Source organism: Zootoca vivipara, chromosome 13, assembly GCF_963506605.1.
Source record: "Zootoca vivipara chromosome 13, rZooViv1.1, whole genome shotgun sequence".
Classification (NCBI taxonomy): domain Eukaryota; kingdom Metazoa; phylum Chordata; class Lepidosauria; order Squamata; family Lacertidae; genus Zootoca; species Zootoca vivipara.
The window spans coordinates 54,126,123-54,141,310 of NC_083288.1; the positions used below are offsets into that span (position 1 = coordinate 54,126,123).

The following is a 15,188-nucleotide window of genomic DNA, read 5'->3' on the forward strand; positions in this document are numbered from 1 at the left end:
GCACTGGCGTGCTTTGGAACTGCTAGGTTGCCAGAAGCTGGGACAGAGCAACGGGAGCTCCCTCCATTACGGAGATTCGAACTGCCAACCTTATGATCAGTAAGCTCAAGAGGTTCGGTAAAGCCAGAGCATGAGGCGAGTTCTCAGGAGGTCTGCAACTGTATTATTTATTTGGACCCATACACTTATTGCCACTTTAGGGAGGGGTCCCTGGGTCAGGGAAAAAGTGAGGAGTTTATGGATTATTTAATTTCTATACCTCATTTATATTAGAAATATCTCTAAGCAGTGCACAGGAAACGAAAGCAAGCACAGGCTACGTAAACAAAAATATTGCAAAAATACACAGTTGCATATAAAAATGTATCTATATGATACAAAGTTACTCATATAGATAGATAAATAATGCAAATCAATGAAATTAATAAACCCCATTTATTAACCAGATGGAAACATTGGGACATAAAATGTACACACACCCAAAAAATGAAAACCTGACCTATGCAAAAAAATGAATAAACACTATTAGAATATGGAGGGCAGAGACACATCCACACTTAATAGAGAACTTTCTTAATGCTCCTGACAGTGTGCAAATTTTATAACAGAACAATGAATTTGCTTTGTAGAATTTGCCAGCACCTCTCATTCAGAATTTGACAGGTGAAAAGGGGGATTCCTTACATTCTCTTGGAAGCTTCCCGAGAGCACAGATGGATGAGCAAGACTCAGCTGGCCTTGAAGCAGGAAGAGGCCAGGCCATGGAAACTGGGAGCAGTGGGGGATTCTGGGAAAGCTCCAGGCAGAAGATCCTGGGCGAGGAGGACACCCTTCGCTCAGAGGCGCAGAACCACCAGTTCAGGGAGTTCTGCTACCAGGAGGCCAAAGGACCCCGAGAGGTTTGCAGCCGACTCCACCACTTTTGCCACCAGTGGCTGAAGCCAGAAAGGCACACGAAAGCTGAGATGCTGGACCTGGTGATCTTGGAGCAGTTCCTGGCTGTCCTTCCACCGGAGATGGAGAGCTGGGTGAGGGAATGTGGAGCGGAGACCAGTTCCCAGGCAGTGGCCCTGGCCGAAGGTTTCCTCCTGAGTCAGGCAGAGGAGAGGAAGCAGGTGAGAGAGACTTTCCTCTGGATACTCCCAAGGGGTTCAATAGATAAAGGAGAGCATCCCAAATGCTCTACCAACGGCCCATCCTTTTTTTTTGGAAAAGCATCCAAGGAAGGATATCAGAAACCTCTAAAGTTTTTGCCTCTGCCATTCTTATTCTGATACTCTTCCCCATTCTCTGTTTGGAATCCTATTTCAGGAAAAGGATCTTTTTGCAGAAACGGGTCCTGATTCCTCTGAGGCAGAGAGGACTTCGCTGGACACCAGAGAGAGGCCGCTGGGTAAGGAGGAAGGAGTTTTTCCTCTGTGTGGTCACATTTTGGCGATTCTCAAACTACTCTGGGTTCTTTCAGTATTTTGGGGGAGACACTTGAGGCCAAGAGCCCAATGGAGAGGAGATGTATTTTAACATAACTAAAATATAAAATGAGGACAAACTCCCAAATGCACCTCTGAGAGAAGCATCTTGCTCTCCTGTCTCCCCACTTCCCTTTGTCTCTCGCAGGTGAAAGAAGGATGCTGGCAAGACCTCCTCATCTATCTCTTCATCCTGGTGGAGGGGAAGCAGCGGCTGAGGAACCGGATCAGGTAGGGGGAAGGAGCCTGGGGGGGGGATAGGCTGAGGGGTGGGGCACTAAAATGCACAATTTAAAAATTCCATTTAGACATTATAATAAGCATCCATAGTTAAAATGCGCAGTGAAATAAACCCAATAAAACACCACCACAACAAACAGGCAGAAAACAGCAAAACAATGTGTAGTAAAGGTAAAGGGCCCCTGACCATTAGGTCCAGTCGTGACCGACTCTGGGATTGCAGCGCTCATCTCGCATTATTAGCTGAGGGAGCCGGCGTACAGCTTCCAGGTCATGTGGCCAGCATGACAAAGCCGCTTCTGGCGAACCAGAGCAGTGCACGGAAATGCCGTTTACCTTCCCGTCGGAGCGGTACCTATTTATCTACTTGCACTTTGACGTGCTTTCAAACTGCCAAGTTGGCAGGAGCTGGGACCGAATATTTATGCTGTCTAAGATGACGACCTTTTTACTCTTCTTTCAGGGCTCAGTTTCGTTTGAAGATGTCGCTGTTTGTTTCACGGCTGAGGAGTGGACATTGCTGGATCCTGACCAGAGAGCTCTGCATAAGGAAGTCATGGAGGACAATTGTGGGATCTTGACCTCTCTAGGTATGGTTCCCTCTTGAATCATAATATTTGTTTTGAAATTCCATAAATATATCTATGTGCCAAGCCTCCCATATTTTGATTGATCTCAACAGCACCACCTAGAGCACCTGGGATTCTCACACCCCCACAGCTCCCCTTGAATGGAGGGCTAGGGACTCTTTTGCCTGTGAATATTATATATTTCTCCATTCATGCCTTTTTAAACCATGGTCTGGCTGGTTTGAACTACCATGGACTTTTAAAAATATAGACTTCAGAGTGGTTAGGGAATCATAGAATCATAGAATTGTAGAGTTGGAACTGACCCCAAGGGTCATCTAGCTCAACCCCCTGCAATGCAGGAATCTCATCTAAAGCATCCATGACAGATGGTCTTCCAACCTCTTCTTAAAAACCTCCAAGGAAAGAAAGTCCACAACATCCCGACGGAGACAGTCCCACTGTTCAACAGCTCTTACCCTCAGAAAGTTGTTTCTGATATTTAGTCAGAATCTAATTTCTTGTAACTTCAAGCCATTGGTTTGGATCCTGCCATCCAGAGCAGGAGAAAACAAGCTTGTTCCCTCTTCCATGTGGCAGCCCTTGAGATATCTGAAGATGGCTATCATATCTCAGTCTCCTGTTTTGCAGGCTAAACATATCCAGCTCCTGCAACCGTTCCCCATAAGGCTTGGTTTCTAGACCTTGGATCATCTTGGCTGCCCTCCTCTGCACACATTTCAGCTTGTCAACATCCTTCTAAAATTGTGATGCCCAGAACTGGAAACCCTATTACAGATGTGGTCTGACCAAGCCAGAATAGAGTGGTACTATTACTACCCTTGATCTGGACACTAGGCTTCTGTTGATGCTGCCTAGAAGATCATTTGCCTTTTTTGCTGCTGCATCACACTATTGTCTCATATTAAGCTTGTGGTCAACTAAGATCTCTAGATACTTTTCACATGTACTACCGTAAAGCCAGGTGCCCCCATCTTATATTTGTGCATCTTGTTCTTCCTGACATTTGTCCGTATTGAAATTCATTTTGTTATCTGGGGCCCAGTTCTCCAATCTGTTAAGGTCATTTTGAATTCTGGTTCTGTCTTCTGTCTGGTTCTGTGACATTAACTACCCTTCCCAGTTTGGTGTCATCTGAAAATTGGATGAGCATCTCCTAAATTTCTTCATCCACGTCGTTTTATAAAGGCATTGTACAACAGATTCCAACAATTTTTTTGTTTTTGCTTTTGTCTGCTCTGGTCTGGTTTTTTTGTTGAACAAAGAGATGACAGACAATAGAGATGGCCCAGATACCATGATTGAGTCAAACAAAATAGAAAAGAGACAGTCTTGCCAAATCTCAGGTTTCCATAAATATTGTCCATGCATGCCAGTCAACAAAGGCAGTGAACCCTGAAGAAAGTCCTTCCATCTCACTCCCTTCCGTTCCTCCTCTCTCAAAAGTGTTGATGAACATTGTTCAATAAGGGGGGGAGGGGCTCCATTTCTTCCTATGGCTCTAATCCATTTCTCTCTTCATTGCAGGTGGTGATGGACTGGAAATTAAGAACAAGGGAAACCATGACAAAATCCACACAGAGAAGCCATATCAATATTCGGAGTCTGGAAAGAACTTCAATCAGAGCTCCCGTTCAATTTCCCATGAAAGAAATCTCATTGGGAAGGAACCCTATCAGTGCTTGGAGTCTGTTAAGGGCTTTCATATAAGCACAAGTGTCTGTCGACATCAGAAAATTCACAGTGGGGAGAAACCATATCAGTGCTTGGAATGTGGGAAGGGCTTTGTCTGGAAGATAAGTTTGACTTCCCATCAAAGAATTCATAGAGGGGAGAAACCATATCCGTGCTTGGAATGTGGGAAGAGGTTCAACCAGAGAGCCCATCTCACTTCCCATCAAAAAATTCACACAGGGGAGAAACCGTATGAGTGCCTAGAATGTGGGAAGAGGTTCAGTCAGAGGACCCACCTCAGTTCCCATCAAAGAATCCATACAGGGGAGAAACCGTATCAGTGTCTGGAATGTGGAAAGGGCTTCAGTCAAAGGGCCCACCTCACTATCCATGAAAGAATTCATACAGGGGAGAAACCATATCAGTGTACGGAATGTGGGAAGAGCTTCAGTAAGAGTTCCGTTCTCACTAACCATCAAAGAATCCATACGGGGGAGAAACCATATCATTGTTTGGAATGTGGGAAGTGCTTCAATGAGAAAACTAATCTAATTTCCCATCAAAGAATCCATACAGGAGAGAAACCCTATCAGTGCTTGGAATGTGGGAAGAGCTTCCGTAAGAGTACTTTTCTCACTTCCCATCAAAGAATCCATACGGGGGAGAAACCATATCAGTGTTCGGAATGTGGTAGGAAGTTCAGTCAGAAGGCCCACCTCACTTCACATCGGAGAACTCATCCAGGTGAGAAACCCTATCAGTGCATGGAATATGGGAAGAGCTTCAGTCACAGCATCTCTCTCACTTCCCACAAAGAATTCATACAAGGGAGAAACTATAACTGTCCTTGGAATGTGGAAATACCTTTGAAAGATCAAGCTCACTCCCCATCAAAGAAGTCACAGCGGGGAGAATCATAGGAGGATGGAATCCTAGAGTTGGAAGGGATTCTGATGGTTATCTAGCCGAACCATCTGCAAAGCAGGAATCTCAACTCAAGCATCCACGAAAGATGACCATCCAACCTCTGCTTAAAAACTTTCAATGAAGAAGAGTCTGCCACCTTCTGATGGAATCTGTTCCTCCAGTCCAGGCATCCCCAAACTGCGGCCCTCCAGATGTTTTGGCCTACAACTCCCATGATCCCTAGCTAAGAGGACCAGTGGTCAGGGATGATGGGAATTGTAGTCCAAAACATCTGGAGGTTCAAAGTTTGGGGATGCCTGCTCCAGTCCAATAGATCTTCACTTCAGAAGTTCTGCCTGATGTTTAGTCTCAATCATCTTTCCTGTAACTTGGAGCCATTGGTTGGTGTTCTGTCCTCCGGAGCAGGAGAAATCACATCTTCCATGTGACATCCCTTTAGATATTAGAAGGTGCCTATCCTATCTCCACACACTCTTCTCTGTGATAAAACATCCCCAGCTCCCTCAAGCATTCCTCATGTCTCAGTATTCAAGACCTCCCTTTTTTGTGATAATACTGTGTTTTGTTTTATTTTCCATATAGAAAGTTACATTTTCCATATAGAAAGTTACATTTGTTAATCAACCATTATATTCCAATTCAATAAAACGAGCAACTTCCCGCTTAAGAGAATTGTTCATGCAGCTTCCCTTGTGATTTAAGGTTCAGGTTTCTTACTTCCCTGGGACAGCCCTTGAGATCTCTCAGGTATCATATCTCCTCTTAGGCACCCTGTGGCATTCGAAACCATGTGCTTATGTATACAAAGTTAATTTTTAAATAAATAAGTTGTGTTCCAACACACACTTCATTCTTCACTACTTTAGGGGTGATGTGTTCAGGGAAGAGTTCTCTGGGGTGCCACCAGGAATAAAGGGATAAAGGGGGTGTTTGTTGGAAGACCCAGTCAAGACCCAGCTCACAGCTGTGCCCCCTGAATGCAGTGGGGAGGTGGCGCAGGAGGGTTTGGGCGCTGCCAGAGCCCCTCTGAGCGAAGGCGGTGGCAGCACAACACAGGGAGATCAACTAGACTTCTGCATGAGCAGAGCTCATCTAGAGCTCTTCATCAGAGCAAACCTGGCTACTGTATACAGCAATGAGCGTCTCACCAGACACGGGAGGGCAATGAAAAGCATAATGAAGAAGAGAGACACCTTCCAAGACGCATGGACCTCTTTCTTTAACTTTGTTAATGACCAAAATCAATACCTTGTTATAACAACCGCTCAATATTCTCGGTGGAGAGGTTATGCTAACCCAGAGGTTTCCAGCCTTTTTGAGTCCACGGCTCCCTTGACTAACTACATTCTTTCTGCAGCTCCCCTGTGGGGCTCAGGAGCCGTTATGCCACCCCTTGCCTGCAGAGCTGGCAGCCCCTCACCTTTTCAAACACCCTCCCTTGGAGAGTGTTCCCTCAGCGGCCTCCTCTCCTCGGGAGTCCTCTGGGCAGCTGCTGCCACCCCCCCCCCGGTCTCTGAGCCGCCCCTCTGCCCCAAAGAGAGGTGCCTCCTCACCCTGCCCCACAGGGGCCTGGGGCTTGTCTGTCCATTTCCACCAGCAAGGGCTGGCAGACTGGCTGGCTGGGCTCCCTCGCCCGCTTGAGTGCTTACTCCAAACCTCCTTCAACTCCTGGTAAGGAACCAGCACCCCCTGGCCAGCCCCAGAGGCACCATTCGCCAGGGGAGCTTGTAACCTAGGCTGCTGCAACAAACAGCAGTGCCAGCGACATGAGAGGGAATCGTAGGAGGAAGGGAGGAAGGAAGGAAGGAAGGAAGGAAGGAAGGAAGGAAGGAAGGAAGGCCAGAGTTGCCCGCAGCACCCCTGAGCATCACTCAAGGCACCCCAAGGTGCCACAGCATATGGGTTGAAAACCACTGTGTTAAGTAATATGTTTGAATGTTGAAGGTGTGTGTCTAGAGACAATGGATAAGAGAAACACCGTTAGATGTACTGCTGGACAAGCGTCACGAGTCCAGAGTCCCTCAGCATGCCCCTAGTCATCTCCACAAGAGATCGAAACTTTCCCTCCATGCTTGAGTTTTGTTGCATGGTGTGGCTCGCACACCTCCCCTTCCTCTTCCAGGAGGGTTCTCATGTGGCTCGAGGTAAACTCACCTCCGTTGTCGCCGACTAGAGTTGTAGGTTTCCTCTGAAACTTGTTGCTCTCTGTGGCAAGGTATTTTATAAACATCTCCACTGCTTCACTTTTCTCTTTTAGAAGATACACAACACAGTACCTTGAGGAAACATCCAGAAAAATTAGAATGTACTTATTCTTCCCTAAGGCGGGAACATTAAGCATGCCACACCCATCTGCGCACACTACACTCTGGTGCTTTTCTGTTATACATGAAGGAAAAGAAGCCTTAACACTTTTCTCAGTGACGCAACTGACACACTTTGTTGTGGCTGATGCATTTTGGATTGCCTTCGTCCCTGTAGCAAGCTGCTTGCATTGCAATTCCACAGGGACTTTGATGTCTCTGTGGCCAAACCTTCTGTGCCAGAGTTCTGGATCTGCTTCATCTTTGACAAGCTGAAACATTTGCAGAGCAGGGCGACCAAGATGACCAAGGGTTTGTGCGCTTGTGTGTGCCACATTTGCTGTCTGGGGTTCTGAAAGATTTGCCTCGTAGACTGTTAATCAAATGTGCTTCTGCATACACCTGGCCATCTTTGGTCGCTTGTCATTTCCCCATTCAAAAATGTATAAGGAAACCTTTCCAGCCAAGGTGGACACCCTGGGAATGTTGCAATTCAATTGTGGGACATACAGGGCATAATTCTCCCTTAATTGGGACTTACAGGGGAGAAACATGGCAAACTGAACGCCTTTCTGTCAGCAAGTTGCTTTCAGAAATAATAATGTGGTGATTGATGATAGCCAAGATATTGGCTACTGCATTCAATCTGGATCTAAGAGTGAATCAGAATTGTAGAGTTGGAAGGGACCCCCAGGGATCCTCTAGTCCAGGGGTCAGCAACCTTTTCCAGCCATGGGCCAGTCCACTGTCCCTCAGACCATGATTGGGAGGGGTGGCTAATACCCCAGAGGACAGAATCACACTTCAGAATGACCTTAACAGATTAGACAACTGGGCCAAAGCAAACAAGATGAATTTTAACATGGAGAAATGTAAAGTACTACACTTGGGCAAAAAAAAATTGAAAGGTACAAATACAGGATGGGAGACACCAGGCTTGAGAGCAGTACATGTGAAAAGGATCTAGGAGTCCTGGTAGACCACAAACTTGACATGAGTCAACAGTGTGATGCAGCAGCTAAAAAAGCCAATGCAATTCTGGGCTGCATCAAGTGGAGTATAGCGTCTAGATCAAGGGAAGTAATAGTACCACTGTATTCTGCTCTGGTCAGACCTCACCTGGAGTACTGTGTCCAGTTTTGGGCACCACAGTTCCAGAAGGATACTGACAAGCTGGAACGTGTCCAGAAGAGGGCAACGAAAATGGTCAAAGGCCTGGAAACGATGCCTTATGAGGAACGGTTTCGGGAGCTGGGTATGTTTAGCCTGGAGAAGAGAAGGTTAAGGGGTGATATGATAGCCATGTTCAAATATATAAAAGGATGTCATATAGATGAGGGTGAAAGGTGGTTTTCTGCTGCTCCAGCGAAGCGGACACGGAGCAATGGATTCAAACTACAAGAAAGAAGATTCCACCTAAACATTAGGAAGAACTTCCTGACAGTAAGAACTGTTCGGCAGTGGAATTTGCTACCAAGGAGTGTGGTGGAGTCTCCATCTTTGGAGGTCTTTAAGCAGAGGCTTGACAGGCATATGTCAAGAATGCTTTGATGGTGTTTCCTGTTAGGCAGGGGGTTGGACTGGATGGCCCTTGTGGTCTCTTCCAACTCTATGATTCTATGGACCAGGGGCGAGACCTTGGGGGTCATAGGAGGCAGCTGGATGAAGATGTAGACCCAGTGTGTGGTGGCTGTGAAAAAGGCAAACTTCACGCCAGCGATCGTTAGGAAAGGAGTTGAAAATAAAACTGTAAATACCATGATGCCATCATAGAAATCTACGGTGCGACTGCATTTGGGGCACAGTCTCCAGTTCGGCTCGCCTCTCCTCAAAAATGTTATTTGTAGAGTTGGAAATAGTTTCAGCAAAGAGCCAACGAAATGTCCAAGGGGGGTGGGGGGGGGTGGCCGACTTTCCTATGTAGCGTTTGGGGATGTCTAGTAGAGGAAAGCCGAGTGAGAGGCAACTTGCTGGAATTTGACAGATTTAAGCCTTTTCTCCCGTTGCATAACGGGGCTGCGCTGGCTTGCAAAGGGTTAAAAGGAACTAAGCTGGATTCCTAGAGAGGAGAGAGAAACTACCGGTGGGGGTGGGATGTGAGCCAAAGCCCTTCCCTCCCAAGTGCCTCTACTCTGCAGGTGCTGCCTCGGTGGTCTCTTGGGAATCCGGTGGGTCTCTGTTCTCTTGCATAGGGTGCAATGGGGTGAAGGGGGGTGCATAGGAGGGCCTTCTCAGCTCATGCACGGGGTGGGGGGGGGACCTCCATTCCAGGTAGCAGAGGGTCCTGCTTCTGTTCTGCCCCCTTCCTTCTCTCCTGCAAGCGCAGCCTGGGGGGCTCCTGCTTCTGCAAGAGGAGGGGCGCAGTTGTCTCTCTGCTCTGCCCCTTCTGGGCTCCGGTGAGTCTCTTCTCTCTTCTTGCAAAGGGTGCAAAGGGGGGCAGGGCTGCAAAGGAGGGAGCAGGCAGGGGGAGGGATGCTCAGATCATGCAGCTGGGGGGAACCGCCCCCCAAGTCCGGGGAGCAAGGAGCCCGCTTCCTCTCTGCAAAGCCCGGGAGGGGGCGAGGTCCCAGGGCGCCTGCAACTCTTTTCTCCTTTTGGCCCTTTGGGGAGGGGAGGGAAGGAGGCCCTGCAAAGAAACCCAGTTCAAAGCATTGATCACCAGCAAGGGAGGGGCCGAACAGGAACATTTGGACTTAAAATATACGCAAAAAATAAAAAGGAAAACCTGACCTATGCAATAAAGAAAGTCTGTTGGAAGATGGAAAGCGCTTCTTCCTGCGGTGCAGAGTCAAGCCTATGGAACTCCCTGCCCCAGGATGCAGGGCTGGGACCCGTGCACGGAGGAGGAGGGGCTCTGCTTGGCTTCAGGCGGGAGGGCTGAGCTCTTGTCTCCCCAGCGATGCTCCTGAATCCCAGGGAAAGAGAGGGGCTCTTGCGCCCCAGTCCTGCTGGGGGGCTTCCCATTGAGGCCCCAGTAGGAACAGGAGGGGGGAATCCAGAGGGGCCCCACTGGCCTGATCCTGCAGGGCTCCTCTTCTCATGCTGAGCTCCTCAGTTGAAGTGAAGCTTTCCCCACCACCACCCATGAATCAGACAAGGGTGTTATCCGGACTCCTGGCTGACACTCATGTGCCCATTCAGACATGCAGCAGAGGATCTTTTGAGCGTTGAGCATCACTGGAGGTCTCCCCATCCAAGGAAACCGAGGCTGGAAAGAGGAGCAGGATCCCTTGGAAAGACTCTCTCAGGGTTGCTTGAGTTGAGATTCCTGCATTGCAGGGGGTGGGCTGGATGACCCTCAGGAGACCCTTCCAAATCTACAGTTCTCTGACCCCAGAGCCATCTCAGGACAGCCCACTATAGGAAAGTTTTTAAATGTTTATTTATATTTATTTATATGTTGGAAGCCTCCCAGAGTGGCTGGGGGAACCCAGTCAGATGGGTGGGGTGTAAATAGTATAATAATAATAATAATAATAATAATAATAATAATAATAATAATAATAGTAAAGGAATAGGAGGTCCTATTTTCATTAGAGAAATGTTGGAGGGTATGCAGTCAATCTTCTTTTCAAAGACCTGGACTTTCAACAATCTTTTTGTTTGCCTTGCGTAATTAAATGTAATCCTGCCTTTGCTCTGCTAAGTACTTTGCAGCATGGAATGATGATGATGATAATTCTTCAATAATAATAATAATAATAATAATATGTAATAATTCCTCTGCATTGTTTTCTCTGTGCTCGGCTGAGGTGCCTGTGGCTCAGCTATTTATGCCTGTTGCTTGGCAATTTTGGGCCTACTTCTGCTTACTACATTTAATAATGATAATAATAATAATATTAATAATAATATTTATAGCCTGCCCATCTGAGTAGGTTTCCCCAGCCACTCTGGGCAACTTATTCTGCTGGGCTAAGTCATTACCTAGAAGTCTTTGCACATCTTTCTCTTCCCAGGCTCCTATTGGGGGGTTATTGGTTTTGGTTGTTTTTAGTATGTATTTTGTGTTTTGAATATTGTGATTTTATGATGTGAGCACCCTGAGACCTGTGGCTATAGGGCAGTATACAAATAAAATTAATTTTATTAAATGAATCCTCTGATGCATGAAACCTGCAAAGTGTTGAATTGAGCCTTGTCATAATCCTACATATTTTTATTAATGTATTTGTAAGTTGTCTGTCTGCAGCTATGAATTATTATTTTTTAAGAATCTGAGAAACTGGTTTCTTTGGTGGCAGATAGAAAAATGAAGTATAACTTGTCTTCGCATCCTTGGTAGAACTGTCTCCTTTTAAGGGAAATCTCTTTTATTTACTACGCCGACATTTCTTTCTCCCCTTTCTGCCCTCAGTAGCATCTCCTGCGCTTGAGGGACATTTCTTTTTGTGCCTCTTTTCTCGCCCTCTGGATCTGACTTTCTGCATCTTCCGCCTGAGTTTTAGCTCAAAATATGTCCTTTTATTGCCAGCGGAGCCTCTTTTTCCTTGTCCCCCTTTTTCCAGCCAACTGAATCTGTTTTCTTCCAAGCCTGAGCTTCTCTGTCAGGTTTTGGTTTCCTCCATTTTGTCTCCTGCCTGAAATTCCCTCAGAGGTTTTTCCCTCCATTTCTGCTTCTGCCCGACTCTCTCCTCTCCCTTCTCCTCACAGAACCATCTTTCCCTCACAAAACAGACAACTTTCTGTAGGAATTCATTCTCCTCCTGGGTTATATTTCCTGCCCTGACTCTTCCACCATTTGAGGCAAACCCTCCAACTCTCTAGGACTCCTCTAGATATATTTTCAACCACCACAGGTTATTTCTTGGGTTTTGTGTGAGGGAAACCTTAAATGCTTGGAGACTCAGGGAGACATTGAACGAATAAGAAAGGTTTTATTTACAAAACCAAGTTGGGTCAGGAGTTGTGTCTTTTCAGGAAACAGTGAACTTCTTAATGGCACTAAATCTGAAGATGTAGTAAATGCACAGCTTCTCTTCAACTTCTCTTGCTAAAAATCAATATTTCCACTTCAGGTTCCTAGAAGAGGAGGTGAAATGCTTCCCTCGGTTTCTCTTTCCTCCTTTTCTCAGTGATGAGTTTAATCCTTTGGACGCAGCACAGCTTCCTTCTCTGCTTCAAACTTGGGCTCACTTTCCATCAGTTTCTCTCTCTCTTGGCAATCCCACTCCTCAGGGGTTTCCAAATAGCAACGCATATATGGCTCTGCGGGGGTTAAGCTGTGTAACACTATTATTATTATTATTATTATTATTATTATTATTATTATTATTTTATAACCCACGCTTCCCCTTGAGTTCCCAGGGAAGAAGACATCATTAAACACACTTTTAAAAACCATGTAAAACAAGTTACAGTGACAGAAAGAAACCGAGTTGTTCTTTTCCTGGCTTTTTAGCACTTTCCCACCCAGAGGGACTTTGGCCTCACCCACTTGGCCCTCAGGGGGTTTCCCTGATCAGGATCTGGCCCTCGGAAGAAAGAAAAAGGGACGTTGGAGATGCAAAGTGCTAGAAAACAAGACAGAAGCAGAAATGAAATGTGCCCTGAAATGGGGCTGGGAGGGAGAGCAACTCTTGAGGAGCCCAGGATTAGGACCCTCAATAGAGACTAGTGTCCACATTACAATCAGAATAAATGAATCATTGTTCTGACTTTATTCCTGGATGAACACACTGAAAGGCAGGAGCCTCCAGGCTGATTCATCTCACAGAAACCCCTTCAATTGACTCCACTTTTGGCCTGGTCACTTTCTCCCTAGGAGGGCAAGAGGATTTCTTCTTCTTCTTCTTCCTTTCATTCTTCCAGAAAGCTCAGAGTCTGGCCTGTGATGTAGTCATACTCTGGTTCCTAGCAAGACTCATCCACACTTGCTCAGGGGACCTTCTTCTTCTGCTCACTGTGTGCCAATTTCATAACAAAACAATTATTTCCTTTGCAGTATTTTCCAGCACCTCTAAATCAGACAGACAAAACTTGGCCAAAGAAAAAATCGATTCCTTCCTAAAGATGGATGAGCAAGACTTGGCTGGCCCTGGAGAAGGAAGAGGCCATGCTATGGAACCTGGGAACAGTGGGGGATGCTGGGAAAGCTCTGTGCAGAAGATCCTGGGTGAGGAGAACACCCTTTGCTCAGAGGTCCAGAGCCACCAGTTCAGGCAGTTCTGCTACCAGGAGGCCAAAGGACCCCGAGAGGTTTGCAGCCGACTCTACCACTTTTGCCACCTGTGGCTGAAGCCAGAAAGGCACACGAAAGCTGAGATGCTGGACCTGGTGATCTTGGAGCAGTTCCTGGCTGTCCTTCCCCCGGAGATGGAGAGCTGGGTGAGGGAATGCGGAGCAGAGACCAGTTCCCAGGCGGTGGCCCTGGCCGAAGGGTTCCTCCTGAGTCAGGCAGAGGAGAGGAAGCAGGTGGAGAAGCAGGTGAGAGAGACTCTCCTTTGGATACTCCCAAGGGGCTCCAAAGAGGAGGCAGAAGATCCCTAAATCCCATCCTTTTTTTTTTTTGCAATGACATTGGATACCCCCCAATTTTTGGTCCCAGCCATTCCGTTTCTAACCCTTGTCTACTACATTCTCTATTACAAATTCTTGTTGCTCTTTCAGGAAAAGGATCTTTTTGCAGAAACGGGTCCCGATTCCTCTGAGACAGAGAGGACTTCACTGGACACCAGAGAGAGGCCGCTGGGTAAGGAGGAAGGAGTTTTTCCTCTGTGTGGTCACATTCTGGTGATTCTCAAACTAATCTGGGGGTTCTTTCAGTATTTGGGGGAAGACACTTGGGGCCAAGAGGCCAACGGAGAAGAGATGTATTTTAACATAACTAAAATATGAAATGGGCACAAAGGCAGCTCTGAGAGAAGTATCATGCACTCCTGTCTCCCCACTTCCCTTTGTCTCTCGCAGGTGAAAGAAGGATGCCGGCAAGACCTCCTCATCCATCTCTTCATCCTGGTGGAGGGGAAGCAGCGGCTGAGGAACCGGATCAGGTAAAACAGCAATGTCTAACCGGTTGACCACCATCGACAGGTACATCCCCTGGAGACAGGGGCGTAGCGAGGCGCCGCGACCCCCAGGGTGGCAAATTACCATGCACCCAGGGGGCACGGTGTCGCTACGTAACGGTGTAATGACATCACCGTGACCCTATGCTGACTGCGCACGCGCTGGATCCGCTGCTTGCACAGTCCATTCGGGGGGGCCGCTGTCGTGCCGTGGCTCCACGGAGCGCCGCTTGCGCACGGTGGCCTGTTAAACCGCCATACACCGTGGAGCTGCCACACACCAGCAGCAGCACCCAGAACGGACTGTGCAAGTGCTGGATCTAGCGTGTGCGTAGTCAGCACGACCCCATGCTAGATCCGGTGCTTGCACAGTCCGTTCAGGGTGCCGCTGGCTGTGGTAGCTCCACGGAGCGCCGCTCGCACACGGCGGCCCGTTAAGGGGTGTTGCACAAAAGCAGCACCCCGTAAGGGCCGCCGCGCGCATGCGGCACACCGTGGAGCCGCCGCACCCCGGCACCCCGAACAGACTGCGCATTTGCGGGCGGAGGCAAGGGGCGGGCCAGGGAGGGGGCGCCGAGTGTCACCCTCCAGGGTGGCACCCGGGGTGGCCCACCCCCTACGCCTCCCCTTGCTATGCCCCTGCCTGGAGATTGCTGTCGATTGCGGGATGATTATAGATGACTAGTCATGAAGCCCGTTAAATTAATGGGTGGTAGAACAGACCTGGTGCTCTAGCAACCTCGGGGACATGCGCAGAGCTGACATTGCTCGCCCGCCGCCACTTGTAACGGCCACTGCCGCTTAGAAGTAAGTCCATGCGAGAAGTAAACGGCCTCGCGAGTGCGGCTGCGTGCAGCTATCTCGCGCGTCCTCTGGATTCTCTCACGAGAGCTGCTCCGAACGCCGAGAGGCTGAGCTCCCTTATGCGCCGGCCAACGCGCTCCGTCTCTGCGCTCCAAGTCCCAACGGCTGTCTGGG

General features: G+C 47.9%; 1 protein-coding gene across 1 annotated transcript in view; it reads left to right on the forward strand.

Annotated features, from left to right (window-relative positions):
- The first annotated feature begins 296 nt into the window (after positions 1-296).
- The window catches only part of LOC132593077 (zinc finger protein 665-like), a 29,304-nt gene continuing 14,412 nt past the window's right edge, over positions 297-15,188 (forward strand). The window contains exons 1-5 of the mRNA XM_060282015.1: positions 297-1,115; positions 1,312-1,393; positions 1,618-1,700; positions 2,173-2,299; positions 3,827-4,738. Of these exons, the coding sequence (XP_060137998.1) occupies positions 714-1,115; positions 1,312-1,393; positions 1,618-1,700; positions 2,173-2,299; positions 3,827-4,738 (1,606 nt within the window). The 5' untranslated portion in view covers positions 297-713. The remainder of the gene's footprint in view (positions 1,116-1,311; positions 1,394-1,617; positions 1,701-2,172; positions 2,300-3,826; positions 4,739-15,188) is intronic.